Below are 15,933 nucleotides of genomic sequence, written 5' to 3'. Positions count from 1 at the left end.
TTTGATAACCTTTTTTTGTCAAAAATTTTGGTGCCCCCCTAAATTTTTTGACTGCCGCCGCTAATAGTGCCCCCCCCTTTGGAAATCCTGGACCCTCCCTTAATTGCCTAGATATAAATGTTTAAATAATTAATTATTTTGAAAGTCAGAGTGCCCTCGCCCCCCCCCCCCATGCTTTAGTTATCATGGCATAAAACTTATGTCATATCTAATCCTTATATCAGCAAGAGGTCAGAGCATACTATCCGTCACCAAACGACTGCATTTGAGCCATTCATTTTCCCTTTACTCTTCTTTCTATTATTTTCTTGTTATTTAATCATTGTTTATTTGTATAAGCTCGGATCCGAGACTAACTGATACGGTGAACGCACTTTCGTTCGAGTTGTGTATTTGCGTAATAATAGACTGAGGCGAGAACAAAGGACACGCCCACAATCCCTCGTTCAGTGCATACGTACGTGTCGACGAAATTTCAAAATTAAATTTGTACACAAATCTCAATTCGGACCAACTTTAGCCTCAGATTAACATATATTTAGATCTCTTTGGAACACTAAAAGTCATTCACTTGGGGTTTTTTAATATGCTGATTCAGGTGAGGTACTTTTCAATGCTTTTAAACATAGATTTAAAAAATTAGATTTTCCTTTTAATATCCCTAGTAATAAATAAATAGTCTAATCGACAAGAAATAAAATCATTTTCACAGTTAATTTTGTCCGCAGTAAGTTGGTAATAAGTTATCTAAGTTAGTTAGCTAAGTTATTGAGCTTAGTAAGTATACTAGCAGCAATTACCCGTGGCAGCACAGGGGGTAGGGGTCATTTTTTTTCTTTATCAAGGTGTGTGTGTGGGGGGGGGGAGGGGTGACATTCTTGTATGTACAGCTAGACTGCCTATTCACACTAAAAGCCAAGCAGTTTTATTGATGAAATGTATTGAAAGAACTGATTCATAGCAGACTTCTCTTTCAATATAGATTGGAGGTTCAAAATTTGACATCTCCCAAATCCCAGAAGGAAAAACCAGTAAGACCAGTAAGAATTTTTACTGGTTTCCAGTAGAATTTTACTGGTTTCCAGTATATTTTTACTGGGCCAGTTGATTTTTAACTGGACCAGTAAAAATAAACTGGAGACCAGTTCCAACAATTGCATTCCAGTTGAAGCAATTAGTAATACCAGTTAAATTGTTTTTCATCAAACTGGTGTTTCTGGTCCAATAAATGGTTTCCAGTAGATTTTTACTGGTTTCCAGTATTATGTTTACTGGACCAGTTGATTTTTAACTGGACCAGTAAAAATCAACTGGAGACCAGTTCAAACAATTGCATTCCAGTTGAAGCAAAGTAGTAATACCAATTAAATTGTTTTTCATCAAACTGGTGTTACTGGTCCAATAAATAATGACTTTATTTCAAGTCAGATCATTTGACGAATTATGGAAAATGAATTTTGCAATTCAGAGAAAGTTATTATCGTTATCATTGTTATCATCATTCTTCTTATAATTATCATAATAATTATTATTATGATTATTATGATCAAAATTGTTGTCATCATTCTTATTACTGTTATCATTGTTATCGATATTGTAATAATTATCAAGTATTAACATTATCATTAAAATAATTATTTCCTTTAATTATGATTAAGATCAAAGCAAGATATATTCCTCTGATATAGTCAACTGGTCTAAAGTAATTCATTGTTTGAAATTAAACTGGTCAAGACCAGTAATACCAGTCATTCTGATGATGCTGATCACGTGGTTAACCTCATTTGCATATTTCCTATTTTAAAAAGAAAAATCAGGATTTAGAATGGAATATCCTTGCAATGGCACTCATTGTTGTTTAAAAACTTTCCAAATAAGTGTGTGAACTAATTCACAATGAAAATGTGTAATTTCATATATCACATTTAAAATAACAGCAGAAAAATTAATTTACTAACCATCTTTTCCATCACATTTCACTGACAATGGTATATAACAAACCAAATGCATGTAATAAATTGATCCAGTAAGACCAGTACGAGGACCAGTTCGACCAGTTTGAGGACCAGTAGAAAATACCAGTAAAAACCAGCTTGAATTGGATAACAGTATGAAGACCAGTGAGACCAGTAACAACCACCAGTTACAACCACCAGAAACAAGACCAGTATAAAATTCCAGTAATTCAAGACCAGTTTAATTTTTAACTGGACCAGTAAAATTTTAACTGGACCAGTATGACCAGTTAGACCAGTAAACCGATGTTCCAATTTCCAGAGTTACCAGTTAAAATTATACTGGTCTAACTGGTCCAGTGGAACTGGTTTTTCCTTCTGGGATCCCCAATTTGAGGGGGAAATATGTCATGAAAGCATAATTTATTATATATGACTGGAAAGAATATTTTCTCCTGAGTAATTTGATACTATATTTATGTGGATTGTGTTCACGCTTGGATGACCAGGAGGTATTGTTTGCAGTGATGTAAATTTTGATTTGCGCCAAAGTAAGGCATGACTGCAGTGAATGAATCAAAATGTCAATGATGCCATACAACGGTTGCATTAACATCCAAAAACACCTTTTCAATAATTTACATTATAATTGTTTAATAAACACTTTTTAGTATCAATTCTCAAGTTAATTTCATTAAAAGGGATTTGAAACACATTTTCTAATTTATGTACGATTATGACATCAGCATCTGCATGTATTCATCCACTTGTTCTCTGCAACCACCCTGCCTTTGGGGAATCTACTTGTAGATTTAAATATGTCTATGGTATGCCAATGCAGTACACAGCACACACTTAAAAACTTATTTGAAATTTCAGTTCTGTATACTAATTTTCCATACAGTTGTAATTTATTTCTCATTGGTAACATGGGGATCATTTTTGTTTTCACCAGAGCGCACCAAAACTTGAATCTTAGGCATATTTTTGTGTACGCCCTCGTTCACAAAATATAATATATATATATATATATATATGTATATACACATAGTGGCGTACCGTGGGTCACGGCATTGGGGGCACCAGCAAACAAATTGAATCACTTAGTGAGCGCGCGAAGCGCGCTCAGTGCCAGGTATACTGACATAATAGAGACATTTTAAGGACAGTGCCAAAAGTTTCAGCTCGCGCTTCACGCTCGCATTATGTGATCAGTGAGATACATATCCGATATGTATCTCACTGATCACATAATGCGAGCGTGAAGCGCGAGCTGAAATTTTATGATATTCAGACCTAAAAAGGGACATTATACTACATCAATAAATTTGAGAAGAATATTTGTGATGCTGGTCGTACTTGGAAAACTTTAAAAAGTCTGTCTCAACAGTCTAAGACTTCCTTTTGTACTGGATTGCGTACTAAAAGTGGTGTATTGACAGAAGGCATTGATGTGGCAAATGCTTTTAACGAGTATTTTTCTAACAACACTGTAGGCAATAGTTATGCAACCATGCAGGCATACAAGGCAAAACCCAGTCACCCATGGTAGCCCGGCATGGTAGATTCCACTTTGAAAAGATAACTGAGGAGTTCGTTTCTAAAGAACTCTTACACATGTCTGTAAATATGTCATAAGTGGACTTGACGGTATGCACCCCCGTTTATTGAAGGAAGCAGCATCATTTATAAGTAAGCCCCTAATATAACGCATATTTTTAATATGTCTCTATTTCAACTGGACTCTCAATGCCTGATTGGAAATTGGCAAAAGTCAACCCTGTCTTTAAATCGGGTGATAAAAACATGGCAAGCAACTATAGGCCTATATCTGTATTGAGTCATATTATGAAAATACTGGAAAAGGCTTTTCATAAACAACTGTACACATATCTTGTATCAAATAATATACTCAGTAGTTCCCAATCTGGGTTCCGACCTCTATTCTCAACAACCACTGCATTGATAGATGTTAATGATTATTTACATGTTAATATTGATTATGGGTACATTGTTGGAGCCCTGTTCTTGGATTTCAAACGGGCATTCGATCTTGTTGACCATAGCATTTTGCTTGATAAATTATATGACTATGGTATCCAGGATTCTGAATTGACATGGTTTAAAAATTATTTATTGGGTCGCTCCCAGAGTGTATGTGTTAATGGTAAATTGTCAACGATTTGTGATATTGAGGTAGGCATACCACAGGGATCAATTTTGGGGCCCCTACTCTTTGTAATTTTCATTAATGATATATGCAATTTAAATTTCGAGGAAGATACAAAAATATGTCTTTATGCTGATGAAACAGCACTCTTTTGTAAAGGTAAAGACATCCCTTCAATCCAGGCTCGTCTACAATCCGAATTTGATAAGTTAATGTTATGGGTTGAGGGGAATGATTTAAAGTTAAATACCAGTAAGAGTTAAATAATGTTGTTTGGTACACGTAGGAAAATTATCTCAAAAAAAATTATGATCAAATATAATTCTCAAGTTATTGAGCAGGTTAATAACTTTAAGTACCTTGGAATTATCTTTGATGATTTACTCAAATTTAATGAACATATTGATAAAACTTGTAAGAAAATCTCAAGGACCATTGGATTTATACGTCAAATTAAACAATACTTGCCTGACAAAGTCCTCACTATGCTTTACAATGGGCTCATTCTCCCACATTTTGACTACGGTTTTGTAATATGGGGCAAATCTTCACAATTCTTAATAAAAAAATTTACAACGCTTACAAAATCGATATGCTCGCTTAATTCTAAATGCTGACTTTCTTACTCCTCACACTATTCTACTTGAAAAATTAAAATGGCAGTCTGTTTCTCAAAGAGTCAATTATCAATTCTGTTTATATATGTTTAAGGTTATAAACAAACTTGCCCCAGAATATCTTTTGAATCTTATATTATTTCGCTCTCCTCTGATACAAACCAGATACGCCTTAAACTCCCCTCTCCTTATTCCCAAACTGAAAACTGAAATCATGAAAAAGTCCTTTCAATATTATGGTCCGTTCCTCTGGAATAAGCTTCCCTCTAATCTTAGAAATTCGACATCCCTTCAAGCATTCAAAACTAAATGTAAATTCTTTCAGCTGAAGCCTTAGTTTTAGACCCCACTTGGATTTTTTTTTAATTTATATGTATACGCTTCCTAATGTTATTTGTTTTTTTAATTTACATGTATAAGTTTTCCTAATGTTATGTTTATTGTATGATTTAATCTTATTCATATGTCCATTGTAAAATATGTATATGTTCTTTTTATCGTTGCATGGCCTCTTTGTAAATCAGTTCTATAACTGAAAGGGCTACCCTGCGTAAAGAAAAATGAAATAAATAAATAAATAAATAAATAAACTTAAAAAAACGGGCTGCGAGACTTATTCTAAATTGCAACATGTACACTCCATCTCAAGATATGTTTACGGAGTTAAAATGGTTACCATTTAATCAATGTGTCAATTATTTCAGATGTATCTTCATGTATAAATGCATTCACAACTTATCTGCTGACAATTTGGCAAGTTTTTTCTCCAACTTGGTGAATTTCATTAACACCCGACAATCAGCAAGAGCGACCTAGTACTCCCTAATGTCACACAGAATACCGTAAAAACGCATTATGCTATTACGGCCCTTCCCTATACAACAACCTACCAACTGAAATAAGGTCTCAAATTAGCCTTGCATCATTTAAATTTCATTTGGAGAAACATTTAGCATTATCTAATCATGACCCATAAGCATTCTTCTTTTCGAGCTGTACCTCATTCACTTACATAATTAGCATTCGGCCCTCTATTTTGATATTTTTGTTCGACTCACAGCTTCAGCTTACTTTCTTTTACAGATTTTGGCTAATTGTAATTGTAACAATACACGTCTTATTACTTTCACGTCATCTGCTTTTTAAATCATTGTACTTTTATTGTTAATTGTATGTTTCCTTATTTCCTTCACATGTACTTACTAATTTATTTATACCTCTCTTATATGATGTTGCTTTGTAAGTGAATTGTTATAATTGTTATGTTATGCTATGTACATTGTCACAGGGCCCCATGGGAGACCAACACATTGTTGAATGGGCTTCCCTGTTTTTAAACAAATAAATAAACAAACAAACAAACAAAAAGTGTAATCAGAAATGTTTATGTTAAGAAGCAATTAGCAAAAATATGAATTTTTTATGTCAAGTATTTATTTTTAATTTGTCTAAAATATGAAGATTTTTCGGGAAAAAATTACACCTAAATATTTTTCAGCTCCCGATGACAAAGCAATGTGATCAAGGGACATATGACATACTCATTTGTTTGATATCGAATTCGTCATGACAGCACAAATATATCAGTAAATTTTATGATGTATGGCAGGTGTCAAATTTTCTTTGAATTTCCAGAGTGTATGTAAACTTCTGGCCTCAACTGTATATAACGAGAACAATGGTAGGCGTAGCTGAAATCAAGGTGAATCAAAATAGCAGTTTCGTCCTGGGGAGCGTGTCATAAAAGGACTTGTCGGACGTTTTATCTGACAAGTCCCATTTTATCAGACATTACCATAGGAACTGTGCCTCTCAGCCAATCAAAATCAATGAAAGTTGTCAGATCTGACAACTTGTCGAGCAGAAATGCTGATGAAACACTCCTCTGGACTTTGGACAAACGACATATTCGCAATTTTCCATCAGCTTAGAATCTTACGACGATCAGCTGTCCCGTTTCACCACCTTTCGACAAAGACCTCTCAGCTGTTCATTGTGATTTGACGAGCATTTTCAATAGATTTTCTTTGTTGCAGAATCCGTCCCCGTAGCGTTTGCTGAAGCTCGTTAATGATACCGAGGCAAAACATGCATCGTGCTAAAAATAAATAAGTAAATAAATAGCAAAAAAAACATCGTTGATGTACATGTTCATTGCAGTTCTAAAATGATTAATGAATGGAAGCTGCTAAATTGCATGAAAGTAAAACATCTGGAATTTTAAAATAATGAAGTTCCAAAGTAAATATTTTTTGTTTGTCGCCCGTCTGCGATTTTCCTCTTACCATGCCTACCAACTTTTCTTCCCGGCGTCAAAATATCTAAAAGCTATAACAATTGACAACGGCCCGTCTATCCACTTTCTCAGTCAAGGAGGTAACTCCTTGCTCATCAAGTCTACCGCATTTTCATTCATTATGCAGTGTTGGTATGTATGCGGTAATTTTCTGTGCAAACAGATATTTCAATCAAGAAGAGAACAGTTACAACTGAATTCGATAGATCATTGATCTATGATTTGATCATAGATCAAAGTTACGATATTTGGGTCAAAAACGGAATAACAAAATAAAAGTATTTCATTGAATAATTATACAAAAAATAACTTTAAAAAAATGAACCCAAATACAAAATATTTTCATTTATTCGTGCCACCTTCTAATCTCAGTAAACTATTTAAAAAATCTCATTCCCCCAATTATTTGTGTATAAATCTTGAGTGCTAGCAGACCCATTTCTACATAATAGCTCTGTTCACATGGAAAGTTGCGTATGAAAACATTTCAAAGAGATAAAGATTTTGGGGCGAATCCAATGCGAATTTGTTATAGCATTTAGATTAAGCCCTAATAATAAATATTGTTTATCATTGATTTATATATTTTCAGCTTTCCACCATTCACTGCTACTCGAATATAAAGTTGAATCATTCAAAGATGGTGACAAGCCAGGCTCTTCCTCCTTCGAAGACATATTCGTTTAAGAACTGTTATTTCCTCATCACGCTACTTGTATTTCTCGTCACCGTCATTTGTTTATTTGGGATCTCGTCATTTGACACAGTGATCATCAAGAGTAGGACCATTGCAGAAAAGGGTGGTAAGTGATTGTGGAATGATACCTGGCGGGGGGGGGGGGGGGGGGGGGGAGGGGGGTCAATTTGGATGGCCGACCTAAGTAAAAGTATCCACACAAAATGAACCGTTATATGTCACGCCATTTGTCCCATAAAGGCGATAAACTTATTTTGTTCGCCGATAAACTTAGTTTCGATCGAAAGCCGATAAACTAAATTTTTCGATCCTAAAACTCTCCTTTTTTAAAACTAAGTTTAAAAGTCTAAAACATGGTTTTTTCGGAAGAAAACTCTGATAAAATTAACATGCACAAAAATTAGAAAATAAATTTTTCATCACCTTATTAAACAGCTCATGATTTGAAAATATATGGGTATCCCAAGATAATGGAGTTGGTAAGGATTATAGCTTTAAATGAAATTGAGACTATCGGATATGTATAAACAAGAATGGAGTGCAGCAAGTAGATAGTTTAATCGTCTTTGTACTAATTACAGAATGTCTGAAAATGAGCTAGTCTTTGAATAGTATCTTTTAGTTTTAGATAATGCAGATGCAACAATCTTATGCAAGTTTAGATTTAGATCACATAGATTACCTGTAAATAACAGTAGGTTTGATTCCACTTTATCCGATGAGGAAAAATGTATGCTCGTCTTTGGACATACGGGATGAATATCATTATTTATTTGTATGCCCGTTTTTTGTCTCGCCTGCATATCATTGCGATACTATAGACGCCGCTTTTCCGACGGCGGCGGCGGCGGCGGCGTCAACATTGAAATCTTAACCAAGGTTAAGTTTTTGAAGTGTCATAACTTAGAAAGTATATGGACCTAGTTCATGAAACTTGGACATAAGGGTAATGAAGCATTACTGAACATCCTGCCTGAGTTTCAGGTCACATTATCAAGGTCAAAGGTCATTTAGGGTCAATGAACTTAGACCATGTTGGGGGAATCAATATCGAAATCTTAACCAAGGTTAAGTTTTTGAAATGTTGTCATAACTTCAAAAGTATATGGACCTAGTTCATAAAACTTATAGTGTATCACTGAATATCCTGCTTGAGTTTCACGTCACATGATTAAGGTCAAAGGTCACTTAGGGTCAACAAACTTTAGCTATGTTGGGGTTATTTGAGGAATTGTCATCATAACTTTAAAAGTTTATGGATCTAGTTCATGAAACTTGAACATAAGAGCAACCATGTATTCCTGAATATCATGCGCGAGTTTCAGGTCATATGAAAAAGGTAAAAGGTCACTTAGGGTAAATGAACTTTGGCCATATTTGGGGTATTTGAGGAATTGTCATCATAACTTTGAAATTTTATGGATCTAGTTCATGAAACTTGGACATAAGAGCAATCGAGTATCTTTGAACATCTTGTGCTAGATTCAGGTCACATGATCAAGGTCAAAGGTCATTTAGGGTAAGCAAACTTGGTAATGTTGGGGGTATCTCTGGAATTGTCATCATAACTTTAAAAGTCTATGGATTTAGTTCATGAAACTTGGACATAAGATCAGCAATGTATCCCTGAATATCCTGTGTGTGTTTCAGGAACATGGCCAAGATCAAAGGTCATTTAAAGGTCAATGAACTCTGGCCATGTTGGGATTATGTGTTGAATTAGCATCATAACTTAGGAAGTTTATGGTACTTGATCATGAAGCATCGACATAAGGGTAATCAAGTATGAATGATTGTTTTGCACATGTCTTAGGTCATATGATCATGGTCAAAGGTCATTTTGGGTCAATGGACATAATATTTTATTATCATATTAGTGTTTTCTTCTGTGAATAATTATTCATTAGCTGTTTTTCAAAGGAAGCACTGCTGCTATATCGAATTGCGTAATGCAGGCGAGACTGCAAGAGGCGTTCCACTTGTTTTACAAAGGAACGAAACCTTGCCAAGAAAAGTGATTCACAGACCATGTTCTACACAATTTAATGAGCTATTTACCTGTTTACTGTAGAAAAAACTTTCCTTCTGAAAAAAATGTGTTAGTTATCGCCTATTATGGGACAAATGACGCGCCATACCCTAAAATTGTTTTCCATGCGATTCCACATATTCAAACATTTACAAATCGACCCTAATATTAGAAAGATGATTGGTTTAAGTTTGGATTATAATGGAGGGATTCCTATCAAAATATCTTAAAAAGTAGTAGTTTATATTGAAATGACAAGTAAAATCGGTAGGCGGTCAAAATGTGTAAATAGCGACTACATACCGCCAAAATCGGGAGAGTTGACAATTATGCAATGGAGCGCAAATTTCTGTGTTTATTTCATATGGATCAATAAAATAGTCTGAATCGTAATTTGACTTTTTTTTATAGAGATGTTAACACAAAACGTTGCAAAGCAGAAGATTCCATCTTTCAAAGTTGCACCCGTCAATTCGTCGAAAATAGGTATGTAGGACTTCTGAAGATTGTGAGATATGATAAAATTTCAAAATGCTTTAACTTACTTCATAATCTTAAAGGTGTTGTGGATCAGTTGATAAGTGTCCCGACTGTGAACACAGTACTCATCTTATTTGCGAGTCTTTTGTCTAGACCTACATTTTCCACTCAGATCATTACAGACATAGCCAATAATTTCACCCGTGTCTCGAGTATCCATTTTTTGTACGATACTAGAAATAATAATTTTAATTTTGTATTACCAAAATGTGAAGGTCATATAGGGAACACTTTTTTTTTCAATGGCATCCATTTTGCAATTCTCTTCTTAATCAAGTTAAAGCTATTACAAATTTCCCACATTAAAGAAATATCTAAAACTGGAATCTACTCAAGAACAGTATTACCAGTAAAAAACACTCATTTTGTACAGGTGGTTTTCAGTATTGTATGGGATACGTTGAAATATAATCTTGTTTGTAAAGTAGATCACTGTTGTTCGTTTCAGGTTTTTTTTGCAAATTTTTTGATTGATGGATATGTCGTTTTTACCATGTTCTTGTACTTGTCGTTAATGCATTTTGTTGTTACAATAATGTTTTTATCCTATAGTAGGACCCAATTAGAAATAAGCCTTTCGGCTTTCATGGTTTATCCTGTCAAGATATTTTCCCATGTATTGTATCTTATATCCTGAGGGTATTCTTGAAAATAAAATCAACCACTCTTCACCCAGGTGAAGCAAAATAATGTAAGAACCCGATATATAGGCCTACAGTGCATGCGTCCTACAAAAAAGACCGAAACCTGTTTTGAAACCCGTTTTCAGATGTAGATGAAACCCGTTTTCAGAGATAGATTTCACAATTATTAAACATTTGTTTTACTATGAATTTGATACTTATGGTAAAAGTGGAATCTCACCTATAATTTGAGACCAACAGCTTAGCAAATCATTCACGCATGGAATATTACAAATAATAGATATTGAGGCCTATCAGAAACGACTTGCGCAGAACCTCACGTGTTAATCTGAATTTGCTCTTATTTTCAGGGATCAGTGAGAGAAACTTAAAGGACAAGTCCACCCCAACAAAAAGTTGATTTGAATAAAAAGAGAAAAATCCAACAAGCATAACACTGAAAATTTCATCAAAATCGGATGTAAAATAGGAAAGTTATGACATTTTAAACTTTCGCTTAATTTAAAAAAACAGTTATATATGCACATCCTGGCTGGTATGCATATGAGGAGACTATGACGTCATCCACTCACTAGTTCTTTTGTATTTTATTATATGAAATATGAAATATTCTAATTTTCTCCTCATTGTCAAGTGTTACAACGATTAATTCCTCCCTGAACATGTGGAATTAGCATTGTTTAATACTATATGGTTCAGTCAAGTTGGTCCTTATTGTCAAATTTGTACAAAATGAAATATTGTATAATTCAAACAATAACAAAACCCAGAATAAATAGTGAGTTAGGGACATCATCGACTGTCTCATTTGCATGTCACTGATTGTGCATATCACTGTTTTGTGAAAAAAAGGGAAACTTTAAAATGTCATAATTTTCTTATTTTACATCCGATTTTGATGAAATTTTCAGCGTTTTGCTAGTTTGATTTTTCTCTATCTATTCAAATCAAAAATTTTCTGGGGTGGACTTGACCTTTAACAAAGAACAAATGAACAAAACAAATGCTAATGAGTCAACCGTCGAATAAGCACGGTTGTCTTATCACGAACAAATCTTTTCCAATTTTTCTGCGCAACCTGATTTTGACATTAGAATTTCAAACTCGTCTTGCTAATTAACGCGTGAAGTGTTCGTCACATATTATGTGTCAAAATGTAGAGAAATAAATGAATTGTATGATGATGTAAATGATATATCATAATGAATTTGCCTTTGAAGAAAAAATATGTGGGAATCCCGGTTTCCTTTTTTCTGGGACGCACTATATGTGAGGGATCTTATCGAGTGTCCGATCAGGGTAGCCGTATTAAAGCCGCTGTATTTGTTCCTATTTTGATGAAATGCCAATGTTGTGCTGGTATGGGGTTTCTATTTTTATCTAATTATCTATCTTATTTATTCACTTTTTGGGGTGGTCTTTAAACTTGAACCTCAAGAATGCTGCTGCCACATTGGCGGAAAGGGAATCACGTTCTAGTAATACATTTTGAATTTACCCATCAAACACAAGGTGGTATTTAGATCAAGATTACATCCACACCGAATGTTATTATCTCGACTATGTGCTCAAATTATCATTAACAATAATTGTAACGATATTTCGTTCTTTTTTGTACCTGTCTTTAGATATTACGCGAAATTTTACGAGCCAGGAAATTCCACCGCCGACAATAGGTAGGACTCATAATTCCTTTGATGATTGTTGAAATGACCTGCGCGTTCATTTTGTATCTGTGTAAAACGAAGTAAAACTTTAAAATCAATGGGGGGGGGGGCGAGGGGGTTCCAATATCGCATAAAAACACACAGATAAAAACATGAACATTTGATCTGGTGGTAATCTAATGATAATGATAATAATAATAGTAATAATAATAATAACTACAACAACAATACTTCTACTACTACTACTACTACTACTACTACTACTACTACTACTGCTACTACTACTACTACTACTTATATAACGCATAATCAAATAAAATGGCTCTATTCGCTTTACATATACAGTTCTCGTATTTACACTCCAACTAAAATAGACACATTTTTTATGTCTTCAAACGATTCCCCTAATGTACTCGATCATCATCTACTGGTAGTACATCATAATTAGTCTAGTACATAAGTGATTAATTTATTAATGTACTCATTAATGTATATATTTATTCTATGTATTTATTTATTCATTCGTTATTTAATATTGTTGTTATTCATTTTTTTCTCGCCTGCATAGCAGAGCGAGACTATATGAGCCGCTTTTGCGCCGCTTTTCCGACGGCGGCGGCGGCGATGGCGGCGTCGTCAACATTTAAATCTTAACCAAGGTTAAGTTTTTGAAATGTCCTCAGTACTTAGAAAGTATATTAACCTAGTTCATGAAACTTGGACATAGTGATGATAGTGTATCACTTAAGAGCCTGCCTGAGTTTCAGGTCATATGATCAAGGTCAAAGGTCACTTAGGGTCAATGAACTTTGACCTTGTTGGGAGTATTTGTGGAATTGTCATCAAACCTTTGACATTTTATAGATCTAGTTCATGAAACTTAGACATAAGAGCAATTAAGCATCCCTGAACATCCTGTGCTTGTTTCTGGTCTCATGACCAAAATCAAAGGTCATTTAGGGTCAATGAACTTTGGCCGTGTTGGGGCTATTTGTTGAATTGGCATCATAACTTAGAAGGTTTATGGATCTACACTTGTAGTTCGTGAAACATATACATAAGGGTAATCCTCATTTCCATTTATGCTCAATATTATACTGTTTTTTGTTTTACGAAGTAAGAATGCTCGTCTGTAAAATTGTACTTGATTTGTATTGCTTTATATTACTTTGTATTATGTTTTGAATGGAAATGGAATAAAGAATTGAAAAAAAAAAATCAATTATGAATGATTGTTTTGCACATGTCTTAGGTCACATGATCATGGTTAAAGGTCATGTTGCAGGGGCCGCGGAACGGTTTTCAAAGTGGGGGGGGGGGGGCTGAGCCAAAAGTGGGGGGCTGACCATGCAAAAAATCACAATCATATGGTCATTTTTACGTTTTTGTACACGGTTTTGGAAAAAAGTGGGGGGGGGGGGGCTGAAGCCCCCCAGCCCCCCCGCTTCCGCGGCCCCTGTGTTGGGTCAATGGACATAGTATTTTGTCATATGAGTGTTTTCTTTTGTTAATAATTATTCAATAGCTGTTTTCAAAGTCAGCACTGCTGCTATATCGAATCGTGTAATGAAGGCGAGACTGCCAGAGGCGTTCCACTTGTTCATGTATTCATTTATTTATTCATCATCACTACTGGAAAAGGGACATACATCAGGCATAACAACCACTACCAGCATCATCACATTCATATCAGATTAAATGATTCGGAAACTAATATAAAATTTCTTTTCGTTGTTTCTATTTAAGAATCCAAACCTCTCAGACTGGACGGAGAACAGGCTCTCCCAAAGAATGTTATTCCAGATCTCCATTCTCTGTTGCGTATTGATGATTCGTACACCACATATAGCGGTAGGTTGGTTGGAATGGTCTTTAAAATGAAATCAAACCTTGGTCTTAAAATATTGTGTGAGAGAGGGAAAAACAAGTAAAACAGTCTTGCGATGTCTCCAGGACGCGTCGCGACTCCTCACAGACATTTCCACTGTTGCAGAGATGTCGCGGAGACTCATCCCCGACTGCTGAGAGAGACGTCTCTGCGAAGTATCAGAAACCTCTCTGAAACGTCGCGGAAAACTGTAAGAGACCAGAATGGCTGGTCAGACCTAATGGAGATGAATACTGAGTCTCTATCTCACCAATGGAGATGTCTCAATCTGCGACGTATGAGAGACTACAGTCAGACGTCTCCAACTAAAGCCCCTTTCACATTTGACGCACGACCATTTGCGACCTTTTGGTCGCGCGACAGGCTGCAACAGGCATCAATCGCTATTCATCTTATTCAGTGGCGGACCGTGACCCGGAGGAGACAAAGCATTGGAGGGGCACTGTATTGTTTGTGAACAATGCTGTGCCCCTCCAATGCTTTGTCTCATCCGGGTCACGGTTCTCATTAGATCGCACGGAGGCTTTCACAGTTGCAACAGCTGTCGTACAACAAAAGCAACCAGTAAACCCCGTGCACGAGTAAGTCGCATATGCTCGTATTGTGCTCGTGCGAGTGGTCGTGCCATCACATGCGAGTGTTGCACGAGGGATTGCGAGTGGTTTCATATCAGTCTATTGAGACTGATATGAAACCACTCGGAATCCCTCGTGCAAAACTGATTGCATAGTCGTGAGAGTCGACGTGAGACAAAGCGATTGCTCGTACGTTTGAATGAAACCAGTGCGAGTGATTGATGTGAGGTATAGACCAATTCGAACTCAGAGCAATGTAATATAGCAGCCATAGGTTGGGGCTTCCAATGGGCTGTCAGCCAATCTGCAATGAGCTAGGTGCGCGTATGTACATATCCTTTTATTTGAATGAGTTAATAAATTAAACCTGCACCATTACAGATTTATGTAACAATTAGCTATTTATAATTAAACCACAACCTTAGAAGTGTTTAATTTAAACCCGAATTCAGTATACGGGCCTATTTGTTGAGGGAGCAATGTCCATTACCCTATTTTCTCTAGGTTTAATTTCGGAAAAGTTTGATTTGTGTTTTAAAAGACAGAAATATAAACTTATCTTGCCCTTTTAATTTCGTGCAGTTTATATTACAATTTTTCTTATATTTTCTGCTCTCTCTTTTATTTATTCTTAACTCTTATTTTGTAACACCGTGGAACGTTCGCATACATGCAAATGCAACGGTAGTGCAATGTTGTAAGCCGTGTTGCAATCGGTCTTGCAACAGTCTTATGGCCTATATAAATTTTCGCACCCAGTCGCAAGACTGGTCTCTATAGGTCGCTAGCACATGTGCAAGTGTTGTACGACCTCCAGTCGACTAAATGCGACTACTTTGTTGTGCCACCTCTCGC

At 35.5% G+C, this 15,933-nt stretch overlaps 1 protein-coding gene across 2 annotated transcripts in view; it reads left to right on the top strand.

The window, feature by feature from the left end:
• Positions 1–451: 451 nt before the first annotated feature.
• LOC129262528 (uncharacterized) overlaps positions 452–15,933 on the top strand; it is a 28,236-nt gene continuing 12,754 nt past the window's right edge. Inside the window, exons 1-5 of one of the 2 annotated variants that reach the window (XM_064099681.1) lie at positions 452–598; positions 7,631–7,841; positions 10,176–10,250; positions 12,577–12,624; positions 14,362–14,466. In XM_064099681.1, coding sequence (XP_063955751.1) covers positions 587–598; positions 7,631–7,841; positions 10,176–10,250; positions 12,577–12,624; positions 14,362–14,466 — 451 coding nt within the window. In that variant the 5' untranslated portion in view covers positions 452–586. Of the gene's footprint in view, positions 599–3,623; positions 3,648–7,630; positions 7,842–10,175; positions 10,251–12,576; positions 12,625–14,361; positions 14,467–15,933 lie in introns of those variants that run through there. The other variant, XM_054900656.2, reaches the window with a different exon arrangement.

Source organism: Lytechinus pictus, chromosome 5 (genome assembly GCF_037042905.1).
Source record: "Lytechinus pictus isolate F3 Inbred chromosome 5, Lp3.0, whole genome shotgun sequence".
NCBI lineage: Eukaryota > Metazoa > Echinodermata > Echinoidea > Temnopleuroida > Toxopneustidae > Lytechinus > Lytechinus pictus.
This window is presented reverse-complemented; position numbering and strand designations above follow the sequence as displayed.